Source organism: Eucyclogobius newberryi, unplaced genomic scaffold, assembly GCF_026437365.1.
Source record: "Eucyclogobius newberryi isolate DKJ021-1_F unplaced genomic scaffold, fEucNew1.0.hap1 SCAF_3, whole genome shotgun sequence".
Classification (NCBI taxonomy): domain Eukaryota; kingdom Metazoa; phylum Chordata; class Actinopteri; order Gobiiformes; family Gobiidae; genus Eucyclogobius; species Eucyclogobius newberryi.
In genome coordinates, this window is record NW_027315945.1 from 38,514,791 (window position 1) to 38,537,694 (window position 22,904).

A 22,904-nucleotide genomic window follows, 5' to 3' on the forward strand; every position below is an offset into this window, starting at 1 on the left:
AATGTCTGCCACAATCCGCTTTAGCTGAAGAAATGCAGTAAAATCCAGTGGTAAATGTGTTTAAACCAGGCTCTGGTGTCACTCACATGTGTCTGAGGCTTTTACTGGGACTAAAGCGCCTGGATTTTGGATGTTTTGTGACATTCTGAGGTGAATCCCAATGTCTCCAGTGAAATCACATTATGTTCCACTCAAACGTTCTGGAATTGAGAATGTTTTTGTTTGCACACGTTTAAAGGGTTTGTCGGCCGGCCAGACATATTCAAAATGTAAATTTACAGAACTAAAATCAACATTTTCAGATATAGAATGATGAAATCTGAAAGTCCTGTAAATACAAATACTACAGTTAATATGATGAAATCTGAAAGTCCTGTAAATACAAATACTACAGTTAATATGATGAAATCTGAAAGTCCTGTAAATACAAATACTACAGTTAATACAAACATGTTTTTTTAAATTTATAACCAACTGAGAAACACGTTTATTTCGTTTTAATTACCAAACTTAAATGACTCCAGTTCTCCCGTGCAGCAGGTGGCGCTCATGTCGCTGGAAAACGTCCCCAAAATCACGACAAAGTCGGAAGACAAACAAACCGAGAAGCTAATGCTAACCAGGCTAACGGTAAGAGCGAACCTTTTACCGATTCTGACGTGAAAAATACGCAAATCCTCTTCCGTGTCTGCTCCGTTCCGCTTTCGGAGGCGCGTTTCTGTCGCTTTCATCCGCTGATAATTCGAAACGTTTGCGTTAAAGTCTGATAAAGTCCGGGAAAGCGTTAGCCTCGATGCTAACGATGCTAACGATGCGCTGTGTGTGACCTCAGGAGCCGCACAGTTAAAGGGATGATCAGGACACATTTACAGACAGGACTTAAACTAAAACTCTTATCATCTGCAGCGGCTCAAATGTGAGATAAGAGCTTTTAGAATCATGATATTTAGAGAAAACCGACAATTACATATTCACATGCAATAAAAATGAATGACAGTTATGTTCAATTTAATGGTAATTGCTCCATTTCCACAGTGATTAGCAATTTAAAGGCTAAACATTATATCTTTTCGATGGAATAAAGTCCTTAAATAGTTGCATATTCATAATGTTTCATGAGGTGTTCAACAGTTTGAGGTTTTTTCCCATTCAAAAGTCAGGCTGAAATGACTATTTAAAAGAAATCCTGGTTATATTTGTACAAGCGTAATCGTTATCTGACTTACACGGACTCTAAAACACTTACAAGGCTTTTTAAAACAAAGACGGGGTCAAAAATCGTACGAAAGCGTAAACGATGTCAGGGCAACTTTTATAAAATGACAGAAAAAGTACAAACTTTGTGACAACTTTTCCCTTTCTAATCTCACACATGTTAGATATTCAAGTCTGGAAAAGGTCGGTGTAATCCCCCATTTGTCCAGGAGTGTTCCATTGTAGAAAAATGTTCAGTTGTTTCATCTGGACTCAGTCTAGAAAAAACGTTGTTTCGACTCTCATCCAAGAGTCATTGTCAATAAGAAAATTTAGGCCGGGAACTCAGATGTTTATACTATTCTGAGGTAAGTCCAGCCCATTGGGCGGGCCTACCTGAAGTGGATAGAATTGTTTGTTTCAACAGAAACTTGCCCTCTTAGTTTCTCGACAGATGTAAAACTATGATAATTCTTTACCTCCGGGACAAACTGGCCAAACGACGTGGTCATTAGAAACACTTGAGAACTGATGGCCACTACCCGGTCAGGACTTGGATGGGAGACCCCCGGAACACCAGGTGCCACAGGGGGGCGCTAGGGGACATGTGGCTGTGTCCTTGGGCAAGACACTTCAGCCACACTGCCTGGTAAAGCGAAGGTGGAAAAGTGCTACATAAATACAGTCAGGCTTTTAGATAGGATTTGAAAACATCATTTTGTCCGGGGGCTTAAAAAATGTATGTGTATCACAACCTTTTTTCCGACGTTTTACAAAATAAAGCGGTGCTTTTAACGCGGAGGCGCCCGCGCGGCGATCTAGAGCAGCGCCCGCACGCCTCTCGTACCATATTGACTCAGTCCTTGCACTCGTCCACATGTCAAAATTCCCCGTCCAAAATACGGGAAGACGACCCTCTATCTAAAAGCCTGAATGCAGTGTAATAAAATAATAATAGAGACTTTAAGTGTGAATAATGGCACCGCCGTCGTTATAATCCTCATCCTCATTATTTAAAAGCAGAAGAGATTTGGAAACCTTTAGGAGCCTCTGTGTTTCTGCTTAAAAGTCAAAATATTTTTTCAAATGTGCAGGGTAATGACTTTAAAAACATCACTATTACCGTATTTTCCGGAGTATAAGTGGCACCAGGGGAAAAAATGCATAATAGAGAAGAAAAAAACACATATAAGTCGCACTGGAGTATGAAATGCAGTTGCAAGTGTGAAAATAACAAATAATATCACATAAGTCGCTCCGGAGTATAAGTATATAAGTATAAATGTAAGTATAAGTCGCACCCCGGCCAAAACTATGAAAAAAGGTGTGGCTTATAGTCCGGAAAATACGGTAGTTACACGTCGCTCTTCTTTTTCCTCCCTTTCATCCATCGTTCGTTTGTCTAACTGTGTGTCACTGATGATGTTTGATGTAAATATATGTCATGACTTCAATAAATAAATGTGTTCAGGTGGGATGGACCAAGTGAAAGTTTAAACGTGGAGCTTCAGTGATGTCCGTCTGCTCCGCCCTGCGCTGCGTCGTCAGGTAAAGACTCACAACACGCCGTCCTTAGACCCTCCTTTGGTGTAAACAACAACAACAACAAACAAAAAAGGTGTATGAACATAAAAGCTGTCAGAGTTCAGAGAAGGTTCTACGTGACGTCAGAAATATGAAGCGAAGACGCGAGGAATGACGGGACAAAGGAGAAACGCCATCAATAACTCTAATCACGGTTTACGCTTTCCATTCGAGCACTTGTCGTGGCTCAGAAGTGGAGCGAAACGTGTTTGTGAAGCCGTGAAATCGGAGCAAAGGATGTGAAGAATCTCCAATAGAAACACGACTTCTTTCACACGTGTTCAGTGACAGTTTTGATGCCTTCAGTGAGAACTCCAATCACGGCAATGAAGAAGAACGTGAATGAAAAGGTGTAAGGCTTAAGGCGCAGGACTTTGTGGACTGGTGTCAGCGGAACCACCTCCTCATCAACGCGGGGAAGACCAAGGAGATGGTGGTGGACTTCCGCAGACGTCACCCCACTGCCCCCTCACCAGTGAACATCCAGGGACGGGACATTGAGAGAGTGACTCATACAAGTACCTGGGTGTTCATCTGAACCACAAACTGGACTGGATTCATAACACAGACGCACTGTACAGGAAGAGCCAGAGTCGGCTCTACCTCCTTAGGAGACTCAGGTCTTTTGGAGTGACAGGGCCACTCCTGACAGGGCCGCTCCTGTCACTCCTGAAGACCTTCTCTGACTCTGTGGTGGCATCAGCTCCTGTAGGTGTGGCCTGCTGGAGCAGCAGCATCACAGAGAGGGAGAGGAAGAAGCTGGACAAAGTCATCAAGAAGTCCAGCTCCGTCCTGGGCTGTGCTCTGGACTCGGTGCAGGAGGTGGGGGACAGGAGGGTCCTGGCTAAACTAACGTCTATGCTTGACCATGAGTCTCACCCCCTGCAGGACACTCTGTCCGCTCTGGAGAGCAGCTTCAGTGAGAGACTGATCCACCCTCGCTGTGTGAAGGAAAGGTTTGGCAGGTCTTTCCTTCCTGCTGCTGTCAGACTTTATAACAAGGGAGTGTCTGCAGTGCCGCGGCGCGCGGCCAAAACTGCCATGTTATTTTTGTGCCGGCCGCGCGCCGCGGCTCCTGAAACCGCGCCGCTATTTGACCGCGTTTCAGACCGCGCCGGGTTAGGGTTAGGGTTAAGGTTAGGGTTAGGGTTAGGGTTAAGGTTAGGGTTATGTTTAGGGTTAGGTTAGGGTTAAGGTTAGGGTTAAGGTTAAGGTTAAGGTTAGGGTTAGGGTTAAGGTTAGGTTAGGGTTAAGGTTAAGGGTTAGGGTTAAGGTTAGGGTTAAGGTTAGCCATGAGGCTATAACGGGCTATAAGGGAAATGCCGCGGTCCCTGAAACTGCGCGGCAATTTGACCGCGCCGCGGCCTTATAACAAACACTGTTAGTCCTACTGTGCAATTACTGTCGTGATTCATGTGCAGTTACTGTGCAATTCATGTGCAATTACTGTCGTGAAACATATTCATGTGCAATTACTGTTGTGATCACATGCAATGGTATTTATTTATTAGTTATTTTTATCTTTATTATTTTTCCCCTCCATCCCTTGTTGGGTAATGGGAGGTTTTGTCTATGGGAGTTTTTGTTTATAGGAGATCTTCTACTGAGAGTGTTTTTCAGACTTCCTATAAGTGATCTGTTCTTTTCTTCTGTATCTACCTCTGTATCTACCTCTGTATCTACCTCTGTATCTACCTGCGTTGCATCAATGAAATTTCCCCATGTGGGACAATAAAGGATTATCTTATCTTATCTTAAATATGGGGCTGTGGTCGGCTGAAGACGTGTCCTGACCATTGATGAGTCGACTAAAAGTGTGTGAAACTGACAAAAGCGTTCAAAGGTGTTCTGACCCAAAAGTGCACTCCCAAGACCTCCACTGCACAGGACTTCATCCTAAAACTGTCAGTGATGGAAAGAGAGCGGAATATTTACTCAAGTTACAAGACTAAAAGTAAAAAGTACACAAGGACAAAACCACTCTGAGCACTAGTTACTTTTTAACATGTTTTCACTCTAATTTTAGATCAGTCTTTTCTACAAAACATGATTAAATAAACAGTTTAAAGTGGAAACAAGTTGTTTTAATGTGCAGTCTGCATATGCTCGGAGCTCTGGCCAATCAGAGCGGGCGATGCAGCGATGTGTTTTTGAGCTCAGACAGCTGTAGAATAAACATTTGCGAGACGACTGAAATCTGAACTGCTGAACACATACTAATAATGTTTGTAGAGGTCTAAACTACAGGGTTAGCAGCTTTTATATAGAACAAGACTGGATTTAGTTGTTTTTTAAACATCCTCATAATAAGCAAATGTCAAAGATTACAATCTTTGACATTTGCTTATTATGAGGATTAAAATGTTAGTTTAGATTCAGGCTCTTGCTCTCCTCATGAAGGACTCAAACACACCAGGAATGAAACAAAACACAAAGCAGGTTTTTGATGAAAGAACACTATAACTCGCTCAGAAGCTTCCAAAAGACCAAATTGAAGATTGAATTGAGTTTATTCAAGGTTATTGTCTAAAGTCAGTGGTTCTTAACCTTTTTGGAGGTACTGAACCCCACCAGTTTCATAAGCGCATTCACAGAACCCTTCTTAATTGTAAAGATAAAATATGATTTTTTTCAAATTCAAAACATAGGTATATATTTGACTGGTGCACAAAATGAACCGTGCATCAACATCACTGTGTTCAAAGAACAACATTTTCACACAAAAACATAATCATGAGTATTTACTGCATGAGTGTGACTTCTGCTGTTTCAGACAAGTTCAAAAATGCTCCTTCACCTTGGCAAGTGCCACTCTCATGTCATTTTCGCAACAAAGTCTGTTCCTTTTCTTAATTTTTATGTCCAGCATCCTGGAAAAGGATCGCTTGCAAAGATATTATAGTGTAGTTGGTATAGAAAAGGACAAAGGAAATGGCCCCAGAGGCTGACCTTTTGGCCCTTTTGGGGCTAGGCTGGTGCCAAGACTTAGCCCTAAAAGGAGGGCTTTGATACAGGCTCGACTCAAGGGCCTTTTCCGTGGTTCTGTTGGCCCTTTTGGGGCCAGGCCGGTGCAAAGACTTAGGCACTAAAGAAGATATTTCATACAGGACAGACTCTGGGGCAATTTTTCTGGTCCTTTTGGCCATTTTGGGGCCAGACTGGTGCCAAGACTTAGCCCAGAAATTAGGGTTTTCATACAGGCTAGACTCTGGGGGCTCTGACCTGGTCCTTTTTTTCTCTTGGGGCCATGCTATTGCCCAGTCTTAGCTCAGAAAGGAGGGCTTTGATACAGGCTAGTCTGTTGGGACTCTGGCCTTGTCCTTTTGGCCCTTTTGGGGCCAGACTGGTGACAGGGGTTTTGATACAGGTTAGACTCTGGGCGATTTCCCTGGTCCCTTAGGCCCTTTTAGGTGCTGCTGGTACCAAGACTGTGAGAGCCAAGTTTAGTTTATGTATACGTTCGTATGGAAATCTTCACAGTGTTGATATTTTGTTTTAAATGTGTAATTTTATGTTTCATGGATAAATAATTTGGTTGTTTAAATAAGCTAAATTCATTTGATTACATTTGTTTTATTTGTAGTCTTTTGCATACTCTGACGTAAATGTGTTACTGTCACTTTAAGAGAGACAGCGCGGAAGGAGCACGAGACACAGCGCAAAATAGTCAAATTGTATTCTATTTTTTGACAATAGCTGTATTTGATTACTCCTGTAAGAAGTGTCACAAAACTGTGGATTAAACTTTGTTAACTATTTTTTACATCGGAGTCCCGTGGGAGTTATTTCTCATCAATTAAAGTACACGAGTAATACCATCGGCAAAAACAAGACCTCAGCCACACAAATACTTTGCCCAGAAAGTTGGTCTTTGATTCACTCTAAAATATTAAGAAAGAAATCACAGGACGTACATCACGACAGTCACAACGAGTCGACTACTGAGCACACCAAATTCCCTGCAGACAAGCGGGGCGTGTCACTAATCATATGAGTCAGATGTGTGTCTTGACCTCCGCCGAACCCCTGGGGTTGACTCACCGAACCCCTGGGGTTCGATCGAACCCAGGTTAAGAACCACTGTCTCAAGGCAAACGTATATTTCTCTCTTGTTTTTAACCCACATTTTTGTCTGTTGCAGGTTGAAGAGGAAGCATGTAGGGGCCAGTTTGATCCAGCAGAGGGCGCTCTCTGGAGCTGAGGCTGTGAATGCGCTGAGGCCCTTTTATTTCGCTGTTCACCCGGATTTCTTTGGACAACACCCCAAAGAACGGGTCAGTCTCCTCTCTTCTCCGGACCCTAGTTTACGTCATGAAATGTTTAAGATAAGATAATATAATCCTTTATTGTCCACACATGGGGAAATTTCATTGTTGCAACGCAGGTAGATGGAGAGGTAGATACAGAAGAACAGATCACATCGCTTATAGGAAGTCTGAAAAACACTTTCAGTAGAAGATCTCCTATAAACAAAAACTCCCATAGACAAATAAATAAATAAATAAATACCATTGCATGTGTCACGACAGTAATTGCACATGAATATGTGTCACGACAGCACATGGATTGCACATGAATTTCACAGTAATTGCACATATGACAGAATTGCACATGGTTAGGTCAGTATTGCGAGTGTTCAGGACTAACAGTGTTTGTTATAAAGTCTGACAGCAGCAGGAAGGAAAGAGCTGTGAAACCTTTCCTTTACACAGCGAGGGTGGATCAGTCTCTCACTGAAGCTGCTCTCCAGAAAGGACAGAGTGTCCTGCAGGGGACAGGACAGAGTGTCCTGCAGGGGACAGAGTGTCCTGCAGGGGACAGAGTGTCCTGCAGGGGACAGAGTGTCCTGCAGGGGACAGTGTGTCCTGCAGGGGACAGTGTGTCCTGCAGGGGACAGAGTGTCCTGCAGGGGGCGACGCTCATCGTCAAGCATAGATGTGAGTTTAGCCAGGACCCTTCTGTCCCCCACCTCCTGCACCGAGTCCAGAGCACAGCCCAGGACGGAGCTTTGTCCAGCATCTTCCTCTCCCTCTTTGTGATGCTGCTGCTCCAGCAGACCACACCTACAGGAGCTGATGCACCACAGAGTCAGAGAAGGTCTTCAGGAGTGACAGGAGCGGCTGAGTCTCCTCAGGAGGTAGAGCCGACTCTGGCTCTTCTGTCTGTGTTATGAGTCCAGTCCAGTTTGTGGTTCAGATGAACACCCAGGTACTTGTATGAGTCACTCTCTCAATGTCCCGTCCCTGGATGTTCACTGCTGAGGGGGCAGTGGGGTGGCGTCTGCGGAAATCCACCACCATCTCCTTGGTCTTCCCCGCGTTGATGAGGAGGTGGTTCTGCTCCAGTCCTCTGTACTCCACATCATCGTCCGTGATGAGTCCGATGATGGCAGAGTCATCAGAGAACTTCTGCAGAACACAGTTCATTTGCCTGGCACAAAATTTGACCTAAACTGCATTAAAAAAAGTCTTCAAAAGGTCTTGAATCGCCCTTGAACAAACCTGTGAATGTCTTCTTCTCATTCCTCTCTTTGACGTACGGGTTTGTAAATGCGGCTCGGGGCGTCTTCTAACGGTCTGTCGTTTGGCAGGAGGTGAATGAAAACTCTCTGAAGCGGCTGAACGGATACTTGGAGACTCTGCAGCGTCCCGGAGCGCGCTCAGTCCAGCCCATGAAGCTCACGTTCTACATCCGAGACACGAGGGACGGAGACGAGCCGGACCTGGTGGCAGAAGGTGCACGATTCCATTTACAATCATAAAACCTTCAACACGTTAAAGGGGACGTATGAGCTTTTGACCTTTATCGTTTGCTCTTCACTCGTTTTGTCCTGTAACTTAAGTTCTGTTTCTGCATTAATTTGGGTTTTCATTTGTGGATTGATTCAAACCTTCTCTCATAACGATTCAGAATCTTGAAAGAAAGAGATTGTAGTCATTATTACTGTATTTAGAGAGAGAGAGAGAGAGAGAGAATCCCAAACTAAACGACAGCTTCACATCAGTCGGAACGCAACATTTTTTCACTCTTTTATCAGCGTCACATCATTTTATTGATCATTATCAGTAAAAGTCACATGTCCAGAGGTTTATAATAAAGTGTATTCCTCACAAACATTTCCAGAGACACTTGTTGAAGGTGGACAGGGACGTTGTGTTCAGATTTGGCAGATTTAGGGCTCAATCTACTCCATCTAAACTCTTTAAAAGCCTCTGGACCATGTGACGTGTGATTCGCTTCTGACATTTTTTGTCATTTACGACTTGATTACACGACAAAGATAAACTCCCTACTTTTTAGGCTCTTTGGCGTTCACTACCGCGGTTTCTTCCTCTGCCGTAAACAGCGTCCTAGAATAGATCCACAGCACGCCATGACCCTGAACATCGCCTCGAATCCCCTCACGTCGCGACTTTACGCGCTCGCGTCGCGACTTTCCGCGCTCGCGTCGCGACTTTCCGCGCTCGCGTCGCGACTTTCCGCGCTCGCGTCGCGACTTTACGCGCTCGCGTCGCGACTTTACGCGCTCGCGTCGCGACTTTACGCGCTCGCGTCGCGACTTTACGCGCTCGCGTCGCGACTTTACGCGCTCGCGTCGCGACTTTCCGCGCTCGCGTCGCGACTTTCCGCGCTCGCGTCGCGACTTTCCGCGCTCGCGTCGCGACTTTCCGCGCTCGCGTCGCGACTTTCCGCGCTCGCGTCGCGACTTTACGCGCTCGCGTCGCGACTTTACGCTGTCTCTGTGGCAGGTTTCCGCCCGGTCACGTTCACGCTCCGCAGCGGCGACGTCCTGAGCGCGGTGGTGAACGTGCTGCGCTCCTGCAGTCTGCCCGTGGAGCACATGAAGTCCCAGGGCACCCAGAGGACCAGCACCCGGGGGGACCAGCACCCAGGGGACCAGCCCTTCTACCGGCCAATCAAGTGGGACAAGACCTACTACAGCTTCACCGGATTCAGAGACCCAGAGCAGGAGCTGCAGCAGGCCAAGCGAGTGGAGCCCACGCTGAGGTAGAACCGCCGCCGACCACGAGGCCTCACGCCGCAGCCTCAACCACGTGATTTATGCATTTGTGGTCAGTTTGCTCTTTTAACGTCTGGACTTTCATGTGGAACTTTAAGCAACAAACTCCACGATCTTGGACAGAGCAAGAGCTTGACAGAACGGATTTGCTCACATCCAATTCTAAACTCGATTTGTCAACATTTTAAAGGCGCAATGGACGATTTTTTGGCGATTTGAGAACTCAGGCGGAAGTGCGCTTGCGCCACTCCCCTGTGCGCGTGCCACTCCCCCGTCCCCCGTGAGCATGCCACTCCCCCGTCCCCCGTGCGCATGCCACTCCCCCGTCTCCCGTGCGCATGCCACTCCCCCGTGCCCATGCCACTCCCCCGTGCGGACTGATACAACACACACATGCGTTTTTTTATTAGCGCAACGGAAATCTACGGGAGATGAGAGTCCCGTAGATTTCCGTCTTCTTCTGAGCTCGAACTCTCTTTCTCCATCTTCATTTTGTCCCGTACACTGAGGGAACTATATTATGAAAGATCCATGCGCTTAGACACAGGGAAACATGATACTCTCAGGGGGACGAGGCACACGAGGCTGCAGGTGAGCGGTAGGTGCGTTTTATGATTGATACATGGCAGGACTAATCGGCCGTCGACGCCACGAGGAAATAAGACTCAGATTTGAGCCCAAAAAATCGTCCATTCAACCTTTAAGTAAAAAAAATAATGCCGAAAATTAAGTATTTTTCCTTCAGCTCTAGTGTACAAAACAAGATATCCAAAATACCCCGGTGCAAACACTCGAATGATCAAAAGTCTGTATTGTATTGTATATGTTCAGGAAATATACACTGAAAGCATTTGTTTATAATTAAACAGATTGAAATTAAATGAAAATAATTTGATTTTTTTTGTGTGGATAAATCACCCAACGCTTGTCGTCTTTAAGATCAATATTGCGAAACTGTAAAATAATCCTCTTTGCGTGTCATAGATTGACACTAAACACCTGCGACTGTCGTGTTTTGTTTCTTTAGTTTGTGGTTGAGGAAAAACGAACCCGAAGCGACGACGAAGCACAAAGCCAGTCTCCCACGACGAGACGAGCTGCAGAGGCTGAAGACGGAGCTTTGCCACAAGTTCAGCCTCACGGACATCAGGTAACGCCCACAAACGCTCAGGTAACGCCCACAAACGCTCAGGTAACGCCCACAAACGCTCAGGTAACGCCCGCAAACGCTCAGGTAACGCCCGCAAACGCTCAGGTAACGCCCGCAAACGCTCAGGTAACGCCCGCAAACGCTCAGGTATTGCCCGCAAACGCTCAGGTATTGCCCGCAAACGCTCAGGTAACGCCCGCAAACGCTCAGGTAACGCCCGCAAACGCTCAGGTAACGCCCGCAAACGCTCAGGTAACGCCCGCAAACGCTCAGGTAACGCCCGCAAACGCTCAGGTAACGCCCGCAAACGCTCAGGTAACGCCCGCAAACGCTCAGGTATTGCCCGCAAACGCTCAGGTAACGCCCGCAAACGCTCAGGTAACGCCCGCAAACGCTCAGGTAACGCCCGCAAACGCTCAGGTAACGCCCGCAAACGCTCAGGTAATGCCCGCAAACGCTCAGGTAACGCCCCCAAACGCTCAGGTAACGCCCCCAAACGCTCAGGTAACGCCCCCAAACGCTCAGGTAACGCCCGCAAACGCTCAGGTAACGCCCGCAAACGCTCAGGTAACGCCCGCAAACGCTCAGGTAACGCCCGCAAACGCTCAGGTAACGCCCGCAAACGCTCAGGTAACGCCCGCAAACGCTCAGGTAACGCCCCCAAACGCTCAGGTAACGCCCGCAAACGCTCAGGTAACGCCCGCAAACGCTCAGGTAACGCCCGCAAACGCTCAGGTAACGCCCGCAAACGCTCAAGTTACGCCCGCAAACGCTCAGGTAACGCCCGCAAACGCTCAGGTAACGCCCACAAACGCTCAGGTAACGCCCCCAAACGCTCAGGTAACGCCCCCAAACGCTCAGGTAACGCCCGCAAACGCTCAAGTTACGCCCGCAAACGCTCAGGTAACGCCCCTAAACGCTCAGGTAACGCCCGCAAACGCTAAGGTAACGCCCGCAAACGCTCAGGTAACGCCCGCAAATGCTCAGGTAACGCCCGCAAACGCTCAGGTAACGCCCGCAAACGTTTAGGCAAAGCTACCTCTTTTTTTCTGTCTTTGTCAAAATAAGATTGTGTAATCAAGTACAAAAACATTTCACGTTGCCAAATATTAAAAAAGAGATGGGGTTTCTCAAGAGAGGTTGCCTTCGGGTCGATATTGCAAGGCTGGTTTTCTGCCCCCAAGACAGCAGGGGGCGACGATGGGCACGCCAAACGCCTCGAAATACATATTTAATAATAAATAATAAAGTCAAAATGTTATTTATTTCTGCTTTAATACAAAATACCTGATGATATAGCTTCTTTAAAATCAAATTCTCAATAAAATACGACTCCACAATTACTTTTACTTGAGTTGTAGTTTCCCCAAATACCTTTTCCTCTTAACTGAGCAGTTTCTTGGGCCAGTACAGAGTTTTATTATTTATTTTGAAGTACTTTGACTCATACTTTCGTACACTTTTGCCACTGTATAAGATTAACACAGCGTCATTTCTTATTATGAATGGTTTACTTTGGGGCAAAAGGTAGTAAAGAAAGCAAACGGTTGAATAAAGACGCAAGGTTTTTGTTGTTCCTGTGTTGTCCTGCAGGTGGCAACGCAGTTGGGGCGTGTCTCACAGATGCTGCCAGCTCCAGAGTCTGAGCCGTCTGTCGCTGCAGAATCCCGAGGCGCTGGTTCCACTGCAGGGTACGACTTTAGCGAGTAAACGACAGACGATATCAACGAGCTTCAATTGTCTCGTCCGTAAAACGCTTTCCATGGGCGGAGCTAGTGAAGACAAGAAGACGAGCAGCACGTAACGACGCCTCCACTAGCGGAAAGAAGCGTCACGATAGCGATTTGAAAGATTATTCACGATTACTGAGACTAAACGACAGTGAAACGGGGATAAAAACAGACGAATAAAAACAGACGAATAAAAACAGACGGATAATAACAGACGGATAATAACAGACATATAAAAGGGCTCTTTACGTTCTTTTTGACTATTCACCGACCAATTTTGCCTCTTTTTTTGTCTCTTCAGGTTGAGTGGGAAGGACAAGTCGCCGCTAAAATGTGCTATAAAGTAAACTGATGTGTGTAAAATGTTCAGTGTTCATGTGCGAACTACTGTCGACTTGTCTGCCAACAAGTCGACACGGCAGCGATTCTCTGAGCGGCCCGATGAGATGAATAGATTGGATTAAAGGACACATATTATGCAAATTGTACTTGGCTTTTAACCCTGTTCTGACACTGTTCCTCGTCACAAACTTGGCTGGAGCACGTTTGGCTTCATTCACACTAGTTTGATGAATCCTGGTTAGAAAGTCCTCTCCCTCCGACCCTCAGAAACAGTCCGTTCTGAATCTCCTCGACAACTGACGTTTTCTCCGTCTGTGACGCGGCTCTGAGAATCTTCCTCTGATGATTTTCAACTCCATAAGTCTTATCCAGACTCGTAAAGATCGGGATTTCACTTCTGAAACTCCCCAAACAACTACTACTTCTGTGTGCGGCGGAGGCCTGGGAAAGCCCCTATGTGTTTCTCTCAAATGCTTAATTCCCTCTGCTGCCAGTAGATGGAGCCCTCGTGTCCTCGCGTGGGGAAAAGCCAGAGACATACAAGTCTTTTACTTTCTAACTTGTTTTGTTTGTTTTGAAACATGAGATGCCAAACTAAAGGTGCTCAAGAACACATTTAAAGGCTGAGAACAACACAAATGGTGCATATTATATGTCCTTTAAAGCTTCTACAATGCGGTTATCAACAAAGGAGCGTCTCTAATAGGAATCGATCATGTGTTTTTAACGGTTCCTTCGCACAGCTGACCTCTGCCTCTCTCAGGTCACACGGTCGTATTCGCGGACGAGTCGGGCATGAACGCATCGGGTCACGTGACGCTCGGGACCATGGACGTCCATCACCAGTGGCTCAAGGTAACGCAGCGTGTTCAAAGCGGCACCGCCGCCCAGCTTTGCCCGGGACGTTCCACGCCGCCGCATTGACCCGATCCGTCCTGCGTGAACTTGGGAATGCTCCGGATTAAACGCACAGATTGAAGTTTTTGTATAAATGCACGGTTCATTCAGAAAACGAAGATTCAACAGTCCAGGGCTCAGGCTTCAACAGTCCAGGGGTCAGGCTTCAACAGTCCAGGGGTCAGGCTTCAACAGTCCAGGGGTCAGGCTTCAACAGTCCAGGGGTCAGGCTTCAACAGTCCAGGGGTCAACAAAATGCTGATAATTTTTTTTCAGTCGGCTAGTTTCACACCGGGTCGGTCGGGTTACGGCAAACAGACTTATTATTTTGCTCAGCCTTATATTTAAGATTTTACTAAAAAGGGTGCCCTTTTTAGTAAAATCCCTTTTCTCCAGTTGGACAATTTCGGTGCCGTTTATAACGTCTTCCTGGTTGGACACGAGCGGCATATGTGACGGATGTAATTCCACAGCTGTTACCTAGCAACCAAGGCCAACATTTAAATAAATTACAAAAGAGAGAGCGAAAAATGTATGTTTCTGTAAATAGTTTGAACTCATTTGGTCCAGGGTCGTGTCCCAAAGCTCTCATTTTAACTCAATTAAAACTCAAAATCTAATATTAACCTGAATTGAGTCCTGAATGTGCCCTTCGAGTATTTCAGGCGTTTCAAAAATAAATTGAATTGAATTAATATATATATTGTATTGTCTAAAACAAATACAACAAAAAAGTGAAAAATAATATGATTCTAATATCCCATGTCCCAAAACCCTAATATTAACCTTGAATCCTTTCCTAAATATGATAAATACATTGTCAAAAATAAATATTTGCTAATTATGCTAACTGTTACTTATAATATTACTGTGACCTATGATTCGTTGACTATTTGATACATTTTTAGAAGCTGTGGCCATTAATATAACTCAATTTATGCTTTTTTAAGTTTTTCTGTAGTAAGTGGAAACTCAGCATCTTAATACAACACAATTCATCAGGTTTTCTGCTTCCCGCTCGTGTTTAGCTCGTATGAAAAACAAAACTTTTTGTTAATTCACCTGAAGCCGAGACACGTACGTACTTCTTGGGGAGGTCTGACTGCTGTGGCTCCTTCACAGCTGATGGCGCGAGTGCCCAGTCTGCGCGGCCTCCAGCAGCAGAGCCAGTGGCTGAAGGAGCGCATCAGTCTGCTGCTAGGGGGCGCTGTGGTGCTGCTGGCTGACAGGACGGGCTCAGAGCAGCCAATCGCAGAGCACTACTCCAACCTCAGCACCTTCCACAAGACTCTGCTCTCCACCAGCCTCCGAGTGCACCCACGCAGCCTGGAGGGCCTCAGCATGGAGCTGCACAAGTATGACTACTACTACTACTACTGTACTAGTACTGCAGCCTGGAGGGCCTCAGCATGGAGCTGCACAAGTATGACTACTACTACTACTACTGTACTAGTACTGCAGCCTGGAGGGCCTCAGCATGGAGCTACACAAGTATGACTACTGTACTAGTACTGCAGCCTGGAGGGCCTCAGCATGGAGCTGCACAAGTATGACTACTGTACTAGTACTGCAGCCTGGAGGGCCTCAGCATGGAGCTGCATACTACTGCATACTACTACTACTACTACTACTACTACTACTACTACTACTACTACTACTACTACTACTACTACTACTACTACTAGTACTACTAGTACTACTAGTACTAGTACTACTACTAGTACTACTACTAGTACTACTAGTACTAGTACTACTACTAGTACTACTACTAGTACTACTACTAGTACTAGTACTAGTACTACTACTACTACTACTAGTACTACTAGTACTAGTACTAGTACTAGTACTACTACTAGTACTAGTACTACTACTACTACTACTACTAGTACTACTACTAGTACTACTACTAGTAGTAGTACTAGTAGTAGTAGTAGTACTCTACTAGTACTGTACTAGTACTGTGCTAGTACTGTGCTAGTCAAATCAAATCAAATGAATTTATTTTTGTAAGGCCCAAAATCACAACAACAGTTGCCTCTGAGGGCCACAGGGAGAAATGAATCAACAATGTCTGTGGTGGCGATGGAGTCAGACAATGTCTGTGGTGGCGAGGGACGATGTCCCAGGTTCCTCTGTCCTTAGACTGTCCTTCTAGGCCAGGAAAAACTACAAAAAAAACCTCTTTGGGAAAAAAAGCGTAGAAACCTGGAGGAGTTCCAGTGAAGGAGAGATCCGACTCTCACAGACGGACACGAGGGAGACTGGAGCTGGACCCACTCTTCAAGCAGATGAGGGACCGTCCACACAGGGCAGGGACCACTTCACCAGGAGAGGGACATCTGGGTCCACAGGTCCTCAGGAGTGAGAGAAAGAAAAAGAAGGCGGTGAACAGTTTGCAAGTGGAATTAAAAATTAAATATTGTTTGATAGCATAAGTAGTCAGAAGAAGAGGATAGTGCTCAAGCTGTCATACTTCCCCCAGCACAGTTACTCCTAGGGCAGCGTAGCTGAAGCTGTGGGTTTATGTTTCTGTTCCTAACTGGTCTGACCATAAGCGATTTCGAAGAGGAACGTTTTAAGCCTGGACTTAAATGAAGAGACTGTGTCAGCATATTTAACATGGGTCGGGAGCTGATTCCATAACACAGGAGCTTGGTAGCTAAACGCTCTACCTCCTACAGTACTTTTAGAGACTCTTGGGACCACCAGAAGGCCGGCATTCTGAGAGCGAAGAGCTCTGTTTGGATGATATGGTTCTATAGCATCTTTGAGGTAGGATGGGGCCATGTCATTTATGGCTTTGTAGGTCAAGAGTAGAATTTTAAATTTGATTCTAAACTCGACGGGGAGCCAGTGAAGAGACTCCAGCACCGGTGTAATGTGCTCTCTTCTTTTTATTCCTGTTAGTAATCTTGCTGCTGCATTTTGAACCAGTTGAAAGCTTTTTATGGAGCTTTTAGGACACGCTGCAAGCAGGGAGTTACAGTAGTCTAATCTAGTCATTACAAATGCATGGATAAGGTTTTCGGCATCACTTTTAGGCAGGATTCTTCTGATTTTGGCTCTTGTTGCGCAAATGGAAATAGGCTGTTTTACAAGCTTGATTTATATGAGCTTTAAATGAGAGCTCCTGGTCAAATAAGACTCCAAGGTTTCTTACACTTACGCATTAACTAAGAGCGATTTGGAGGAAATTGCTCTAATGTTTAGCAGTCCACATTTTACGTGTTTATTCATTTGGATATTTGTGTCATTTGTGAGTATTATTTTCCTTAAGTTATTTGGTCTGACGCCTGAAATATTTTTTCTGAGATGTGACTTTTTGGCATTATTTGTACGAGGGACACGAGGGACACACACAGTCTCTATCTGTCTTGAATCCGAACACTTCACATGTAACAGAACGGGCGAGAGTTCAGCGACAGAGGAGCGTCTTACACTGCTGCTCTGCACCCGGGGCTCGTACAGTACTAGTACTGCAGCCTGGAGGGCCTCAGTATGGAGCTGCACAAGTATGACTTCTACTACTACTACTACTACTGCTACTGCGACTACTAGTAGTACTGCTGTAATTACTATGCTGCTTATATCACTTGATTGACATGTGATCGGTCCAATCAGGCTGTGTCATGTTGTGATGTCATTTACAGTGGACATGAGCTCTAAACTCTCTGTCCAGGTGTGAACAGCAGAGGTCAGAGTCGGACATGTGTACATCATTTGTACGTCACGTGGCAGTGTTTTGAAGACTGGCATCACGCTGGCACAGACTGTTGACATAGGCTGGCATCACGCTGGCACAGGCTGGCACAGGCTGGCATGTTGGCACAGGCTGTCATCACGCTGGCACAGGCTGGCACAGGCTGGCATGTTGGCACAGGCTGGCATCACGCTGGCTTGTTCATAAAGGTTCTGGTCCTTTTCTGTTGTTGTCATGTATTTTGTGTCGTATTTGTAAAGGTTTGTTTGGTTTAGATCTGCACCAGATGCAGCCTTAATGCTCCTCTTGTGCCGCAGTAACCGCTCCATGCCCAGTCTGCACGATCTGGGCCACTTCCTGATCCCCGTGACCTCTGACCCTTCCAAACTTCAGACCTTCCTCCAGAGCCACGCCCCCGAGGCTCGACGCAGGACACAGCTCCACCTACAGTCAGTACTTCAATTTTCAATTGAATGTATTTTTCTAACGCCCAAAATCACAGCAGTTTCCTCTGAGGGCGACAGTGAAAAACGGATTAAGCAATGTCTGTGGTGGCGAGGGACGACGTCCCAGAGTCCTCTGTCCTTAGACCCTCCTTCTGTGCTTAGACCCTCCTTCTGTGCTTAGACCCTCCTTCTGTCCTTAGACCCTCCTTCTGTGCTTAGACCCCTCCTTCTGTCCTCAACCCTCCTTCTGTCCTTAGACCCTCCTTCTGTCCTTAGACCCTCCTTCTGTCCTAAGACCCTCCTTCTGTCCTTAGACCCTCCTTCTGTCCTTAGACCCTCCTTCTGTCCTAAGACCCTCCTTCTGTCCTTAGACCCCTCCTTCTGTCCTTAACCCTCCTTCTGTCCTAAGACCCTCCTTCTGTCCTTAGACCCTCCTTCTGTCCTAAGACCCTCCTTCTGTCCTTAGACCCTCCTTCTGTCCTAAGACCCTCCTTCTGTCCTTAGACCCTCCTTCTGTCCTTAGACCCTCCTTCTGTCCTAAGACCCTCCTTCTGTCCTTAGACCCCTCCTTCTGTCCTTAACCCTCCTTCTGTCCTAAGACCCTCCTTCTGTCCTTAGACCCTCCTTCTGTGCTTAGACCCTCCTTCTGTGCTTAGACCCTCCTTCTGTGCTTAGACCCTCCTTCTGTCCTTAGACCCTCCTTCTGTCCTTAGACCCTCCTTCTGTCCTTAGACCCCTCCTTCTGTCCTTAACCCTCCTTCTGTCCTTAGACCCTCCTTCTGTCCTTAGACCCTCCTTCTGTCCTTAGACCCCTCCTTCTGTCCTCAGACCCTCCTTCTGTCCTCAGACCCTCCTTCTGTCCTTAGACCCTCCTTCTGTCCTAAGACCCTCCTTCTGTCCTAAGACCCTCCTTCTGTCCTTAGACCCTCCTTCTGTCCTAAGACCCTCCTTCTGTCCTTAGACCCTCCTTCTGTCCTTAACCCTCCTTCTGTCCTAAGACCCTCCTTCTGTCCTTAGACCCTCCTTCTGTCCTAAGACCCTCCTTCTGTCCTTAGACCCTCCTTCTGTCCTTAGACCCTCCTTCTGTCCTAAGACCCTCCTTCTGTCCTTAGACCCCTCCTTCTGTCCTAAGACCCTCCTTCTGTCCTTAGACCCCTCCTTCTGTCCTTAACCCTCCTTCTGTCCTAAGACCCTCCTTCTGTCCTTAGACCCTCCTTCTGTCCTTAGACCCTCCTTCTGTCCTAAGACCCTCCTTCTGTCCTTAGACCCTCCTTCTGTCCTTAGACCCTCCTTCTGTCCTTAGACCCTCCTTCTGTCCTAAGACCCTCCTTCTGTCCTTAGACCCCTCCTTCTGTCCTTAACCCTCCTTCTGTCCTAAGACCCTCCTTCTGTCCTTAACCCTCCTTCTGTCCTTAGACCCCTCCTTCTGTCCTTAACCCTCCTTCTGTCCTAAGACCCTCCTTCTGTGCTTAGACCCTCCTTCTGTCCTTAGACCCTCCTTCTGTCCTTAGACCCCTCCTTCTGTCCTTAACCCTCCTTCTGTCCTTAGACCCTCCTTCTGTCCTAAGACCCTCCTTCTGTCCTAAGACCCTCCTTCTGTCCTCAGACCCTCCTTCTGTCCTTAGACCCTCCTTCTGTCCTTAGACCCTCCTTCTGTCCTTAGACCCTCCTTCTGTCCTTAGACCCTCCTTCTGTCCTAAGACCCTCCTTCTGTCCTTAGACCCTCCTTCTGTCCTTAGACCCTCCTTCTGTCCTTAGACCCTCCTTCTGTCCTTAACCCTCCTTCTGTCCTAAGACCCTCCTTCTGTCCTTAGACCCTCCTTCTGTCCTAAGACCCTCCTTCTGTCCTTAGACCCTCCTTCTGTCCTTAGACCCTCCTTCTGTCCTAAGACCCTCCTTCTGTCCTTAGACCCCTCCTTCTGTCCTTAACCCTCCTTCTGTCCTAAGACCCTCCTTCTGTCCTTAGACCCTCCTTCTGTCCTTAGACCCTCCTTCTGTCCTAAGACCCTCCTTCTGTCCTTAGACCCTCCTTCTGTCCTAAGACCCTCCTTCTGTCTTTAGACCCTCCTTCTGTCCTTAGACCCTCCTTCTGTCCTTAGACCCTCCTTCTGTCCTTAGACCCTCCTTCTGTCCTAAGACCCTCCTTCTGTCCTTAGACCCCTCCTTCTGTCCTTAACCCTCCTTCTGTCCTAAGACCCTCCTTCTGTCCTTAACCCTCCTTCTGTCCTTAGACCCCTCCTTCTGTCCTTAACCCTCCTTCTGTCCTAAGACCCTCCTTCTGTGCTTAGACCCTCCTTCTGTCCTTAGACCCTCCTTCTGTCCTTAGACCCCTCCTTCTGTCCTTAACCCTCCTTCTGTCCTTAGACCCTCCTTCTGTCCTAAGACCCTCCTTCTGTCCTTAGACCCTCCTTCTGTCCTCAACCCTCCTTCTGTCCTTAGACCCTCCTTCTGTCCTTAGACCCTCCTTCTGTCCTTAGACCCTCCTTCTGTCCTTAGACCCTCCTTCTGTCCTTAGACCCTCCTTCTGTCCTTAGACCCTCCTTCTGTCCTAAGACCCTCCTTCTGTCCTTAGACCCTCCTTCTGTCCTAAGACCCTCCTTCTGTCCTTAGACCCCTCCTTCTGTCCTTAACCCTCCTTCTGTCCTAAGACCCTCCTTCTGTCCTTAGACCCTCCTTCTGTCCTAAGACCCTCCTTCTGTCCTTAGACCCTCCTTCTGTCCTTAGACCCTCCTTCTGTCCTTAGACCCTCCTTCTGTCCTAAGACCCTCCTTCTGTCCTTAGACCCTCCTTCTGTCCTAAGACCCTCCTTCTGTCCTTAGACCCTCCTTCTGTCCTTAGACCCTCCTTCTGTCCTTAAACCCTCCTTCTGTCCTAAGACCCTCCTTCTGTCCTTAAACCCTCCTTCTGTCCTAAGACCCTCCTTCTGTCCTTAACCCTCCTTCTGTCCTAAGACCCTCCTTCTGTCCTAAGACCCTCCTTCTGTCCTAAGACCCTCCTTCTGTCCTAAGACCCTCCTTCTGTCCTTAGACCCTCCTTCTGTCCTTAGACCCTCCTTCTGTCCTTAGACCCTCCTTCTGTCCTAAGACCCTCCTTCTGTCCTTAAACCCTCCTTCTGTCCTAAGACCCTCCTTCTGTCCTTAGACCCCTCCTTCTGTCCTTAACCCTCCTTCTGTCCTAAGACCCTCCTTCTGTCCTAAGACCCTCCTTCTGTCCTAAGACCCTCCTTCTGTCCTAAGACCCTCCTTCTGTCCTTAGACCCTCCTTCTGTCCTTAGACCCTCCTTCTGTCCTTACGCTTTGCACTTCACTAAAAACACAGCTTCAGATGAGCAGCACAGACCGTCTGCTTGGGCTGCTCAAATTCTCGACTACATTGACACGTTGTACACTGTGTATACTGTATACTGTGTCAGTTGTGTGTCAGTTGTGTGTCAGTATTGTCAGTTCTGTGTCAGTATTGTGTCAGTTGTGTGTCAGTTGTGTGTCAGTTGTGTGTCAGTTGTGTGTCAGTTGTGTGTCAGTTGTGTGTCAGTATTGTATCAGCTGTGTGTCAGTTGTGTGTCAGTTGTGTGTCAGTTGTGTGTCAGTTGTGTATCAGTTTTGTGTCAGTATTGTATCCGTTATGTGTCAGATATTTATCCATTTTGTGTCAGTTGTGTGTCAGTATTGTGTCAGTATTGTCAGTTGTGTGTCAGTTATGTATCAGTTTTGTGTCAGTTGTGTGTCAGTTATGTATCAGTTTTGTGTCAGTTATGTATCTCTTTTGAGACAGTTTTGTATCCATTTTGTGTCAGTGGTTTTGTCAGTCTTGTGTCTATTGTGTGTCAGTTGTGTGTCAGTTATCTGTTTTGAGTACGAGTGGCTTCTCTCACTGAGCCAGAGGGAGGGGCCAGAGGGAGGGGCCAGAGGGAGGGGCCTCTCAGGAAGTCAGTGGATCCTCTTCTATTGTGAAGTCGTTTTAGAAAAAGGGAAAAGATGATCTGTGCGTGTCATAGTTTAGTGGTTCAAATAATCTTGTTGTGTCTGTGCCTCAGGCTGAAGCGGGACGAGGACTCGGCGCTGCAGCAGTGCCTCGTCCTGCTCTCGCTCCACACTCTGTCCAAAGAGCCGAGCATCAGCAGTGTCCAGATGAGCCTCTGCTGCGGCCGCCTGCTGGACCTCAGGCCACCTCTGCTGCAGGGCCTCCACCTCAGAGTGTCCCGCTACTACTCTGTGCTGCAGGACGGAGACGTGTGTGTGCCCTGGGACTGGAACAACTGACCAGAACAGACGTGTGTTTAGTCCTGGGTCAGTACTGGGTCAGTCCTGGGTCAGTCCTGGGTCAGTCCTGGGTCAGTCCTGGGTCAGTCCTGGGTCAGTCCTGGGTCAGTCCTGGGTCAGTACTGGGTCAGTACTGGGTCAGTCCTGGGTCAGTACTGGGTCAGTCCTGGGTCAGTCCTGGGTCAGTCCTGGGTCAGTACTGGGTCAGTCCTGGGTCAGTCCTGGGTCAGTCCTGGGTCAGTACTGGGTCAGTCCTGGGTCAGTCCTGGGTCAGTCCTGGGTCAGTCCTGGGTCAGTCCTGGGTCAGTCCTGGGTCACACAATGCGGGGAAAATGAGGTGTCTGAGGATGAAACACTAGGTTGACATTGTATTGTTTTTATTTGTTAAAACTGCTGTAAAGTGAACAACTTAAACTAATATAAAACGTCACTATTTTCGATGGTTCAGATGTTTATATTTAAATGTCACATAAATAAGTAGTGTCGATTTCATCAGAGCCTGTTCAAAAGTGCAATGAATACATATTTTTTATAATCTTTATGAAATGCGGTTCAGCGCCAAGAGAAACACAAAACACTGT

The 22,904-nt window shown here is 46.9% G+C and overlaps 1 protein-coding gene across 1 annotated transcript; it reads left to right on the forward strand.

Annotated features, from left to right (window-relative positions):
• Window positions 1–569: 569 nt before the first annotated feature.
• On the forward strand, window positions 570–22,445 carry tcaim (T cell activation inhibitor, mitochondrial). The gene is made up of 11 exons (XM_072461687.1): window positions 570–630; window positions 2,666–2,742; window positions 6,920–7,052; window positions 8,369–8,513; window positions 9,528–9,786; window positions 10,827–10,949; window positions 12,543–12,640; window positions 13,785–13,876; window positions 15,041–15,273; window positions 17,936–18,067; window positions 22,098–22,445. The coding sequence occupies exons 2-11, from the start codon at window positions 2,708–2,710 to the stop codon at window positions 22,321–22,323; spliced, it is 1,476 nt and encodes a 491-aa protein (XP_072317788.1). The 5' UTR covers window positions 570–630; window positions 2,666–2,707; the 3' UTR covers window positions 22,324–22,445.
• The last annotated feature ends 459 nt before the right edge of the window (window positions 22,446–22,904 follow it).